The 13,227-nt window shown below is 40.7% G+C and overlaps 1 protein-coding gene across 1 annotated transcript in view; it reads left to right on the top strand.

Annotated features, from left to right (window-relative positions):
• The first annotated feature begins 1,277 nt into the window (after positions 1-1,277).
• LOC123972761 (carboxyl-terminal PDZ ligand of neuronal nitric oxide synthase protein-like) overlaps positions 1,278-13,227 on the top strand; it is a 14,708-nt gene continuing 2,758 nt past the window's right edge. The window contains exons 1-8 of the mRNA XM_046052408.1: positions 1,278-1,444; positions 2,251-2,322; positions 4,819-4,911; positions 5,013-5,071; positions 5,161-5,269; positions 8,261-8,390; positions 8,711-8,838; positions 12,085-12,246. Coding sequence (XP_045908364.1) covers positions 1,340-1,444; positions 2,251-2,322; positions 4,819-4,911; positions 5,013-5,071; positions 5,161-5,269; positions 8,261-8,390; positions 8,711-8,838; positions 12,085-12,246 — 858 coding nt within the window. The 5' untranslated portion in view covers positions 1,278-1,339. The remainder of the gene's footprint in view (positions 1,445-2,250; positions 2,323-4,818; positions 4,912-5,012; positions 5,072-5,160; positions 5,270-8,260; positions 8,391-8,710; positions 8,839-12,084; positions 12,247-13,227) is intronic.

The following is a 13,227-nucleotide window of genomic DNA, read 5'->3' on the forward strand; positions in this document are numbered from 1 at the left end:
TTGTCTTTTCAGCAGTAGGCCTATTTGCGAAATGCATTACAACATAGCAAAAGGCATTTGACAATCATCTTGGCTATGAACAAGGTTTGCCTTGTCTGTTACAGGTCACCTATTAGCCTTTGTCGTGGTTCACAAACTGGCATCCACAAAAAAGTTTGGTCTCATTTTGAACCGGAGCAGCTGCAGATTAATTCCATATCCTGATACCATACCACGATCCACCATGAGTTAGTTTTTTGTTATTTTCATCGCCATGTTGACTGTAAGGGAACCAGGAGGGACAATTGAGTGAGATTCAATTCTTCTATCTTTGGGAGGGGAGGGGAGAGGGAGGTAAGGAGGGGTTTTATATTCTGTGGTGTGTTTCATAAAAATGAAAATAACAATGTGTGGAGTTTGTGATTTCCTTATTAAATTTGTACAGTTGGGTGAAGCAGGGACCCTCAGTTAAAATGTCATCACACCATTCTATGTATTTTAAAGAAAACTGAGACAACACAAAAACACTTCTTTATAAGAAAACTTACACAAAAACCTACTCTTATACAGGCGACCATACAAAACACTTTCTCCCCTTCATTTCACTACTCTCATGCATAGCCTACGCTGGACCACATCTGCACTCTGTGCACTCACCTAGTTAATGCTTCTTTCATTCAGAAACACATTTTTTGTTGTCTACCTCTGCTAGAGGCAGAGTTTCTCAAAAATGAATCCTACACTAATCCTCACATAGCAGGAGGGGATCGAGCCCTTCAAGGACCCCTGGGGACTCGTGGAATCTACTGGGAGACAGTGATTTGGGGATTTGTTTATTCCCTGTGATGCCACTAGATGTCATACAACCAAACACCAGCTCAAGCTACTGATGCAGTCAATACATGCAGAGTCCCTCCTCATCTGTTAAATGTTGCATCCAGATTAATGGCTAAGCGCCTAATGCTTCTTTCTGAGTAGGCTATCGCTCGCTCTGATAAATTAGTGGCCGTAGTGATACCGCGGTGCTTCGAGGAAAAAACAATTATGTGTTGAGGTCCGTGAGTCATCGGGACCCCGGTGGTGGCGGCGGTGGCCGCGGTGCCTGCGGCTTCTCCGTCGTGCTTCAGATCGGAGCGAGGGGGTCAGTATTGTCCACACATCACCGATCAGCGCGTGAACCCAACAAACCAATCCGTAGTGACAGGAGGGCCTCAACCCGGATGACCTCCGGAGTGACGCGCCCCTCCGTGCGCCGTGTGAGTGCGGAGGGGAGCAGCGCCAGAGGAGGTGCGCATGACTGCAGGTACTCTAGCGCTGTCGTAAAACGAGAGTCGGGAGCGAGTCCGCTATCATTAGAGCGATGCCAGGGGTAACCAAGTACAATTTAGTGGATGACGTGCACGATTTAAGGATCCCCATGCACAACGAGGAGGTGTTTAAGCATGGGGTCTGCTTCGAAGCTAAGGTAAGGACCCTCTGCAACAGATGCTTTCTGGGCGGCAGGAGTGATTTCAGGACTAGTGGATCATCATGTGTTAAATAATAGCGTACAGTTCGGGCTATTCATGTCACTGCAACTGTAACAACAATCACTGGGCATCCATGCGTTTATGTCATGTTTATTGACCTTATGATACTTGGATGTTTGTCTACTTTGCATGACTTTGAAATGTTAAATGTCATTTAATCATTTTTAACTTGCAAGGAGATGTGTTGCTTTAACGGACAACTTGTGAACAACTGATGAATGCTGACATCATTTATTTACGTTATACAATTTTTTGACATTTGACATACAAATGTAATAGGGCTGCAACTCAACAAACATTTTTTTCCATTAGCCTGCAGGTTCATTATTTACTCAATTAGTCGAAAGAAAACTGTGAAAAAATTGCTCATGACTTTTGGGGATGTCATCGAATGTCTTGTTTTGTCCAAACAGTCCAATATCCCAAAATATTCAATTTCAGCCAAATTATTCATCATCACCAAATTCTCATAGAGGCTGGGCCATCAAATGTATTGATATTTTTCATGGAAAATTTACTTAACTTAATTTTCTGTGGATCAGCTAATCAATTGATCGATTAATCATTGCAGCTGTAGAGGGTAATGATTTCCTCATAGAGGGCAAGATTTCCAAAAGTGTATCAAAAAATGTCTAAACTACAAAAGAAATAAAACATTTAGGCAGCCCAGCACTCCCCAAGCAATCAGTGGCATTCATTCCCTTCAGCCACCAATCTTTAACATTTCTCTTACATTTTGCAGTACATTGGCAGTTTGGAGGTGGGTCGCCCCGGCAGCCGAATGGAGATAGTCGCTGCCATGAGGAGAATAAGAGTAAGAAACTTAAATATGTGACATCCCTTAACCCAACTAGTGAACTTGACCCCTATGACAGTAGTGGTCCAAACACGTTAACTGTGACCCAGCATTTGAGGTGGTGCATGCACATTGATCCTCTCTCTCTCGCCTGTGTTAAATGCCTCACCTTGTGCACGGTGCTCAGAAGGATCCTCCTTTACTCATAAATCTCTAGTCTGGGTAAAACTACACACACACGGCAGATTCAGTGGGCTGTCAGGAGCAGTTTAAATCACGGCAGGATTCATGTGCCAGATTTTTATGCCTGAGGACAGATACAGCGTGCAGGTTTATGTGCGATAGAAAACCCAACAACTCCCAAGCCCCCCTTTAGACCAGACGAGGCCACTGGAAACACTGTCATTACACATCATTGCTGTGTTACAGAGAAGCACAGGGATGAGGGGATTTAGCTGCTTGTCGGCTGTTAAATCTAATCCAGCAACCAAGTTATAGTGTTACTCGGAGGTCGGCCACATCCCCAGTGACACCCAGGAAGGACTTAATCCTGATCCTTCGTGTACAGTGCAACGTAATGGCCATTTGATTGTAATGGCAAAGATTTAGTGAAGCTGTATGTTTTTATCAGCTTTTTACCATTTTTCTTATAATGCATTTTATAAGTTGATAGTACCAGCTGAGTGAATGAACACTTTTCATACAGCAGCTCAAAATGGAATGATACACCCACACAAAGCACAAGGTATGGCTGTTGCAGAACTTGCTGGTCAATTCTGAGTATTGTACCTTTTTCATCTGTCCCTGAAACAAACACAATTTAATTACATTTCTTTGTTATGTGGCTCTTATTTAAAAGCTTAGTTTGCGAAAATGCTTTTCTGTGATGCTCCAAAGCAAAAATAATAAGTTGAAGGAGATGTTTACATAGAAATGCAATAAGTAACATGATATTAAATGTTAAAAGATAAATATTGATAACATGCATGTCTGTAAAAGAGGGTTGCTTTGTAATGGCACAGTAATTAAGGGTCTCTGCTTTTGGGGAGACACGCTCTGAATATTTGAAAGCTAACTTGTCCTTTTAAGTGTTCATATTTGCTTAGAGATAGGACAAGAGGTGTGTTGACACAACCTGCAGAGCAGTTGTGATCATTTCACAACGTCAACAACGGTGGGCTTTCTGGCAGAAAGGCCTCACAGCAAACTTCCCCATGTGCCGTGCGGGTCAGGTGTACATATAATAAACAACCTCCCAAATAACAGCCAAGGGACATTAGTGAACATTTACTAATTGGTATAAACAAAAATCCTACCAGGGTGAATTCTATTATTTTCATTGTGATTTAGAAAAGTAGTCGGCCACCTGGCACCCTATCATAAGTTGAGCATCTCTGCTGAAGAGCATTAGTTGAGGTTGGGGGCAGCATTAGTCTGAGTTAGGTTCATGTTAATGTGCATGAAAATGGAGCACGAACAGTCACTGTGTTCCACTTCATCGCCCTCTGACAGCAGTGTGCGTGGAGATGGATGGTCCTCTTGTCCCAGTGTACGTGGGGCTGCATTAGCCTGAATAACATACACATTACAGGAGTTGTGTCCTTCACCTGAGCATCCACACTCTCAACTGCACGTGGAGGAAAATTTCAACACAATAATAAGACGGATGAACTAGATAAGAGCATATGACAAAGAAGAAGGGCCCATTGAATCTTCCATTGAGGTGATTTTCACAGGTCACTGGCTTATAGAGAAACTGTTCCAGATTTGTTAAGGCGAAAATCACCAGATGTGACTTGTCATGTTGTCAACAATTATCCCTCTTCTTCCTGGGAGTTTGCTTTTATTCTGAAATGTCAAGATAAGAGTGAGATGACAGCTCCAATCCTACTGAAAATAGAAAGACAGCGCTGGATTGTTTGGATTTTTATACAAAACAAAGAAAAGATGACAGAGCTATCCAAGTTTTGAGCGAGTGAGAAGAAGAAGGTGATTTCACAGAACTTCATCTGATCAATTAATCATCTGATGTTGGACTGTGCGTTTTCGAAGCGAGGCGTGTTATTTCACATAAATTCAGCTTGTTCTTAGATCTTTGGGCCCTGATATTTGGAGTCTGAGCCTGCGGTGGAAGCAGAGGCTACAGGCTCCAGCATTAATCATGGAGACGGATGAAAGTGTCCCACACATGTCGGTCTCCCTCTGGGAAGTCTGCCTTTGAAAGCTTAAACAGCTCCCAGAAACATATACTGACAGTTTCTCGGTGTTTACTCAATCTTAGATTTCCCTTAAGAAGACGATAGTTAAAAATATCTTCCTGTCTGCACGATCCCTTCTCTCTTTTCCAATATATCATTTATCTTATGTAAAGAGCTCCATCTCAGCGGGCCCTATGTGATATTTAATGCTATCACACCACACACCATAATAAACTGTTTGGTTTTTAATTTACTTTTGGATTACTTTTTTTGGCCAACCTTGAATCTTAATTTGAATGTAATTTTTCCTCCACAGTATGAATTCAAACTGAAGAATATCAAGAAAAAGAAGGTCAACATTGTCATATCCACTGATTGTATCAAAGTGATTTTGCGCAGAAAGAAAAAGGTCAGTCCTGCAAAATGTGACTTTATTTGAAGTATATCTTTTGTCTTTTCAAACACATCTTTATCGTTATATTGTCAACCCATGTGTTTTTGTTGTAACAGAGAAAAGGCTGGTCCTGGGATGAGAATGCTACCTTGGTTACACAGGACCCCATCTACAGGTAGTGCCTTTTGAAGGTATAACATTTTTTTAAAAGGTCACCAAAGCCAAATAACTAGGCAGCTAGTAACCAACTCTTCCTTTTAACAGGATCTTCTATGTCTCACATGATGCCCAGGACTTGAAGATCTTCAGTTACATAGCGAGAGATGGACAGAGCAACATTTTCCGCTGCAACGTGTTCAAGTCAAAAAGAAAAGTAGGTTTAATTCCCCATAAACTGAAAATGCTTAAAATATAACTCAACAAATCCAGTGAAAATTCCAAAACCAACAATGAATTGATGCTACTAGCGTAAATATAACAGACTCACTGCTCACTAAAGCACCAAGTCCGCCACTGAAAATAGTCCCCACTGAAGACACTACATGACATGTAATGAGTGAGTTTTAGATGTGCTTATAGGAGAATTTTGTCACCTTTTGGACAGGCTAGCTGTTTCCATTTTTTGTGCTTTGTGCGAAGTTGCAAAGTATTAAGAGACGGACAAGCACATGGTTGGTTGAATTGCATTGTCATGGATTTTGTTGACAGAATGTCTCCAGCTTTATCCTTTAACTGCAAACATCTATGAACCACATCAAGTCAATCACTTTATCACTATTTTTATCACTAATCACTATTTTCAGCTCCATGCTCTGTACGTGGCTTCTGTTGATGATATTGTGCCCATTATCTCTATGATGTATAGTCCTGTTGGAACTCACAAGTGGCCAGTTCATCTTAGAGTCAGAGTCCTCATGTGTGTCGTGGCAAAATGCAACTTTCTAATGCAAATATCTGCATATCAAGCAAAGATATTTTCTTTCCTCGATGACAAAGACAGCACATCGTTGAGGTTGACTCCCATCCCTTCACCATGGATACCAGACAGACCGGGACTTAGTGAAGCTGAATACTAATCATCCTGGTGGGAAGAGAAAAGAAGAGGGGCTTTTTCATGCCGCACTTAAAGACATTTTCACCACTGTGGAACAAACACCCACCACACTGTCAGGGACACGGCCAGTGGTGTCTCACTACCTCCCCGGGACAGCTGAGCCTTATCTGGGTCTTGCAGACCAAGGATGTGTGCTGAGTAGGAGGAGATGGACCAGCTGATAAGTGGAGATTTGATTTATTTTCATCATGGCATGTTGCAGCCCAGCGGGGAATAGATGCCAGCTCGCTGCATCAACAGAGCCCTTTTATGTTTGGCCTTGGGAGGCATAGTAGTTTAATGTGATAATTTTAAAACAAAATTACGTTTTGTATTGATGGACAATAATTAATAATTTCCTTTCTTTATTCCTGCATTTCTGTATTATTATTTTTTGCTTTTCACTTGAGTGAATTACTTTCAAGCTTGAATTACCTTGACATATTGACTGAATGTCTTGAGGTAGGATGATCCTCCAGGGGAAGATACTTTTATTTCAGTGCTGCTGCTTCTACTGTTCAATATAGAAAACACAAAAATTGAGGAAGGACATGGAGGATCAAGTTTAATTACAGTGGATTTAGCATGCTGCCACTGGACTGCATATTGGGGCTTTAGGGGGAAAAGAATCCTTGAAATCAATCAGGGTGCTGGTGTCTCAAAGGCCACTTTGAGTATTCTTGTCTGTGTTCAGCTTAAGTAACACTGATCCCCACATTTAAAAATATTTAATTTGTGTAATAACAGTATTGAACCTGAGTTGTACAGAACTTTAAAAATGGAACAATTAAAACACATTGATTAATCTGCCGATTATTATTTTTTACATTATTTTCTCAATTATTTATTTAGTCACAATTCCCTCATTCTTTGAATCACTTGTTTTGTCCAAACAACCTAAAGATATTTAGTTTACTAAGACAAAGAAACTCAGAAAATACTGAAAATTGAGCAACTGTAACTTGGTTATGTTTGATATAGATGCTTGAAAATGGCTCAAAGAATTATTCAATCATCAAAATGGTTGCTAATTAATTTTCTGTCAATCAACCAATCAATTAACCACAAGCGGTTCATTAACACAAGAAGTTAAACAAGGCTATATCTTGTTTTAAGATAATAATAATAATAATAATAATATTTGGTTGGTATCAATTTTCTCTTAACTCTCAGCATTCCTTATTAGCCCTAACCATATTAGTTTTTTTTGTTACATAATCTACTCAAGTCAGTTTCTCACTTTTCATTAACTATGTTGATGAACCAGGGCTGTACGTGTCTCATCACTCCAATCCATACAATGTCATATCTGAATCCCTTGCGTACAGACAGGATTGAATCAAAACTTTGCCGCAAATGTTTCTTCTGAGGAAACATGTTGTACAGTAGTTTACATAGTATATGTGCATATCCTGTAACAAAATCTTGACTTTAGGATGGCAATTTTGTGGCAATTTTTTGAGTTATTGCAAATTAAACTGTCCCTGACTAATGGCCTGATGGTGCTGACACACTTGCTGAGCGTCCTGCAATCACAACAAACCTTGGGGTGGCTGTTGCTCAGGAGATAGAGTGGGTTGCCTGTTAATTGGAAGATTGGTGGTTCAATCCCCGGTGCCTCCAGGCTGCATGTCAAAGTGTCCTTGGGCAAGATACTGAACCCCTAATTGCCCCTGGTGGCTGTTCCACCAGTGTATGAACGTGTGTGTTTGCAGTATTTGAGTGTGTGAATGTGAGGTAGTATAAAAGTGCTTTGAGTGGTTGAAAAGACTAGAAAGGCGCTATACAAATACGGAGCATTTATCTTCACTCCCTCTGCCATCAAATTTGCTTGCCTCTGAAACAGACCAATCTATCACTGTGGCAGCAGAACGTATGCAGAGCAGACAGACAAGGACAAGCAGCTGAACCTCTGTGCTCATAATATCTTCTGACTATTATTTGGTCTCCATCTCCCCAACTGTTTCAGGATCTGTCTTCATTTGTCAACTCCCATGCTGCCCCAACATTTCCCGTTTTCTTCCTGCTACTATTGTGCCTATTTTTCATCTTCTTTCTCTTCACCTGTGCACAGATGCACATACTCATTCATCCACCCACTTTTCTCCCTGCGCAGCTCCTTTGGCACCTCATTTTCTCCCCTGCTGTGTCCCTTCATTTTTGCATCCTCCCTTGCTTTGCTCCTGCTGCTGCTTCCCCCACACATTTTCAAAACTCCAACACACACACTCACACACACATACACTTTTTTCTCTGTGTACTCCCTTATAGTCTCAGGCCATGAGGATCGTGCGGACGGTGGGTCAGGCGTTTGATGTGTGTCACCAGCTGACCCTGCAGCAGAAAAGCGACGACCAGGAGGATGAGGAGGGGAAGGCGGAGGAATCGGAGGCAGTGCCAGGTATCTTACACACACACTCACACAAAATTGCATCCATAAATAAAGTACCCTCCCCCCATCTTTGTCTCTCTCCTTCGCGTTCTCCGTCTGCCACACACACAAACTCAATCTACTTCTCCTCGTCGTACAGCAACACACAAACTCCCCAGGCCTTCTCTTCTTCTCTGCCTCTCTCGCACAAACAAAAACCCAGAGCAACCTGCAAAAACAAACAGTGGTAACTGAGCACACCTCTCTGAGAAAATATGTCATTGTCCACCGCCACAATGGTCATGATATCATGAAAATTCCTCACCTGTATTTATCTGGTCTCTCTGCAGCAAAGAAGAGGTTTGCATTGTCAGAGGAGGCTGACCTTGAAGCCACTACAGAGGAGAGCATTGAGTGTGTCTCTTCATCAGACCTGGAGAAGAGCAAAAAGGACGAGGCCCTTGGTAACGATGGCAAGGTAGAGTATAGAAGTTGTCCTTGATGATTTCACTGTCGCTAATGCAAAACCCCTCTATTGTTTCAATCTATTCCAATACAGGACACTGTGTAAACCCTGCAGAGATGAAGCCAACCCTGCACTGTGTAATTTGCACATGCTTATGGCACCACTCTCTATGACACAACAAATAAATAATAGGGCTGCAACTAACAGGTTTTCAACATAGTGAAAATGCCCCGAGCACTTTCCCAAAACCCATAGTAACTTTTTTAAATCACTTGTTTTGTATTCAGAAGACTAAATAAACAGCAAGTAGGATCAGCAACAACTCCACCAATTTTACACATCAAGTTCAGTTTATTCATCATGAGGGGCACTACTCAGACTGTGAAAACAGTTGTATAATGTCTCCTGTGGCTCCAGAGGGAGTGCTCCAAAGTTTGAGAAAATAACCCTGAAAATGTCATAGTGAAGTCGTCAGAGTTGTCTCAACTTGCAAGGCAAGTTCCACTTCAAGTTCCCTCTTCCATCCAGACATGACACAAGCAAGTTGTTAGATCAGTCTCCCTGTTGCATTTGCATACGTTCATTCCTTCTTTCCCTCCTGAACAGGATGTGTTTTTGCAGAACACATTTTTCAGTATTTTAGAAAGGTTTTGATCTAAAATTTCCTGATGATAAATAATTCTGGGAGGCTCACAGAGGTTCATGATTAAAGTATGGCCTCATGAGGAGGAGCGATATGAAGATCAGAAAATGCCACTGAGGGATGTATGGCGAGCACCCGCGTCTTCAAGGCTTGTTTGTGAAGAAATTCTCCACAAAGCTCTTCAATATTGATGCAATCATTTGGTTTATTAATGAAAACATAGCAAGGTTTTCTAGCATTGCTCTGCCAATCCTGAGATGTAAAACAAGCTGCTTTCTGCTATTCCAACTAAGTCTGTTGAAGCTATATTACTCAAGAGAAGTGGCGAAGAGTTACTTGGTTAGATTTTAATTGACATTCTAATTACGTGGTTACTTGAGAACAAGAAAATTAGATTTTATTATTTAAATATTGCAAAAAATGCATTTCAATGAAACAGAAGTATTTCATTTGGTAAGATCTCCTGTGCAGTTTCTCCCTCTCCTGTGTGTAATTTGAAGGTCAAGTGTCCTTCGCACAGTCAGGTATTAGTGAGAAGAGAGTCCACCATATTGATCTCCTGTCTCAGATATGACAGATAAGTCATGTTCTTCATGACTGCTCTTCCCACAGAAGCACTCTAACACAATTGTGTGAGTCATAATTTCTGTATGGTCTAATCCCCCCAACAGCAACCTGTCCAGTCAATCTGTAGATATATTTTTAGATTCCATTGATTGAATCCCCGTTAAAACACCATCTTCACAATTAGATTAAACAAATTTAAATATAACTCGCAACCATTAGAACTAAGCTTAAAGCTGCTATCATCGATATATTTATATTAACAGTGGATCAAATGGCTACATGTATGTGAAAGGAATGATCATAATCACATCATAAGGACAAACCCACAGACCTTCTTTGTTTTGACGTTTTTCAGCTCATTTTTTGTTTTTTTAAGTACCCATTTTTACGGTTTTAGTTCACTCACTGCTCTCATAGCATAGTTTTTGGTAGGCAACTGTTTTCAGTTAAAAATCCATTTTGATTAAATTTAATTTATATAATGCCATTTCATAACAACAGTTATCTCAGTGCACGTTTCATGGAGCAGGTCTAGACTGTACTCTTTGTAATAACATTAACAGAGACCCAACAATTCCCACCATGAGCAAGCACTTGGCGCCACGGGCAAGGAAAAACTCCCTTTTAGTAGGTAGAAACCTTGAGCAGAACCTTGACCAAGGGTCAGGAGCCATCTGCCTTGACTGGTTAAGGGGGAGAGAGCCGGGGAGAGGGGGATATTTTTGTCAGAAGTTGTCGGAGACATAACCAGAGCTAAAAGCAGAGTGAATATAAGATTTGGACATTTATATTTCAGAATGGCTGAAACATGACTCCAACTAAATTCTAATGTTGCTAAATAAGGCAATGGTTTGCTAACACGTTAGCCATGGCAACTTAAAAAAAGAAAATATGGCTGTTTTGTGTTTGCTGCTTGTTTCCGACTGATGTGTAATTGATTCAAGTTATTTCCATCTTCAGCTTGTACAATTGCAAAAGAAGATCATTTGAAGGTCTAAAATTTCAGAAAATGTCATGCTTTGGTGTCAGCCCCTCAAAACCAAAGACCCAGCTATCTTTCTTAAATTACAGTTTACAAGTGGAAAGCTATCACAGAAGCAGACAGCAATACAAAGTACTGCATCAAGAGCAGCCTCAATAGAGCACCCACATCATCTTTACTGATCTTCCTCTGGTGTGAAACACCCTCTTTATTTTTATTTATTTATTACTTGACGTGGTAGATATTGTATTGATCTCTCTCCCTCTCTCTCCCCACTTCACAACATCCTTCTGCTGTAGAGACCCAATCTGTGCGCTTCAGAAGGTTGTTTTTTGGAAACTAACTAAAGTAGCATTTTGAGGTGGAACGTCCAGCAAAGTGTAGAAAAAATTAAGCACATTTTAAGGCTTTGTCACAAAATTTCTTCTGGAAGGCCGTGAACATCAAGCAGTAACGATGATATTTAGTATTTTAAGTATCCACCCGAGGATTTTTGTCAGAATGAAAAGAGACAGTTTTGTCACTGCCGATGTAGCGTCTCTTCACTCTCTCTTACCCCTCCCAAAGGAGCTCAGACTGGCAGAGGGAGACTGTCAGCTTTTAAGCCACTTTTTTAGATGTGTTTCTACACACAAGCTTTCATGTTTTACTTTCCATTGTTACTCCTTTATGTAGGATTGTTGGCTTTCCTACCCTATACTTTACTTTTAATTTTATCTACTGTGCAGACCATCCACACCCATATGTACTCTTGCTGTGATTTTTATATTTTGTTAACTTTATTTAAAGTGGTAATATACAAGATTCTTGTTGTTGTTTTTATTTTTGGTAGTAATTGAGTTTGGGACGGTTATGTTTTTCTTTATTTTCTGTATTTATTATGATGAAACTTGAATTTCTGTGGGTGATGCTTGTGTTTCAATGTGTTCAACACAATATCTACTTCTGGTGATTCCAAACAAACCACAAAACAGACGCTCAAAGGAATTAAAACACAGGTTACTTAAACTTTTTGATGCTGTTAGTCATCAAAAGTCAGTCCAATTTACTGTCATCTCTGCCATAGGTGTCCGATGACCCATCTCTCCTGCTAAGCTCCCCCATCATTGGAGCCTCTGTGTCGGGTCAGTCAGTGGCAGAGGCTCCCTGCTCTGAAGAGCACCAGGTCCAGCTCCTTCAGAAACAACTGCAGCAGCAGGAACAACAGGCTCTGGCAGCTTCAGCACAGGTACCGACTGCAATTTTTGTATTGTTCCTGATGGAACTCTTAATGGCAGCATCGGTCTATACAGTGATTACAGTAAGCCTTTTATCAAAATAAAAAAATAAGAATAGATCACAAATAAATTTTCATAGAACATACAAATCAACAACTGAGAAGGCCTTCTGTGACATTACCCACCGCACAGGTCTCCTCATCTCTCAGGATTTTTGTGAAAAGCAAAGTCAATAATCATGCTCAAAGATGAATAAGTATGGTTGATCTGAAATCTGGGGATCTTCTTTCTCCAGAAACTCAGCAGAACCTGGGCATATGATTCACATAGATTAATTCATCAAACTTGCTGTTGTTGGTACTCTGTCACGAACTGTCTGTGACTCACAGCGCCTGAGTGGGTGCACTTGATTACTATCCCAATGTACTGTAAGCTGGTGTTGCATCAGCTGGGAAGAGTTGATTTGCACCACATCGTTATCGGTTATAAATTTGTTTTTCACGGCCTGAGAAAATGGACATGTGGCATGAGAGCATGTGAAAAGTGTCAACTGCACAAGTCTCACAGTCAATCTGTGAGAGTTGGCAGCTTTGGTTATATACAGTGGAGGAAAAAAGTATTTGACCCCTTGCTGATTTTGCAGGTTTGCCCACTTACAAAGAATGCAACGATCTATAATTTTAATCATATGTACATTCTAACAGTGAAAGACAGAATCCCAAAGAAAATTCCAGAAAATCACATCATATGAATTTATAAAAATTGATGACCATCTGATGAGGAAAAACAAGTATTTGACCCCCTACCAAACAGCAAGTATTCTGGCTCCTACAAGCCAGTTAGTCTTTCTTTAAGACACAGCCCCAATCCCAACCAATTATCTACATCAAATACACCTGCCTCACCTCGTTACCTGTATAAAAGACACCTGTCAACACCCAAACAACCAGCATCCAACATCACCACCATGGGCAAGACCAAGAGCTTTCTAC

This window comes from Micropterus dolomieu, linkage group LG06, assembly GCF_021292245.1.
Source record: "Micropterus dolomieu isolate WLL.071019.BEF.003 ecotype Adirondacks linkage group LG06, ASM2129224v1, whole genome shotgun sequence".
In the NCBI taxonomy this organism is placed as follows: domain Eukaryota; kingdom Metazoa; phylum Chordata; class Actinopteri; order Centrarchiformes; family Centrarchidae; genus Micropterus; species Micropterus dolomieu.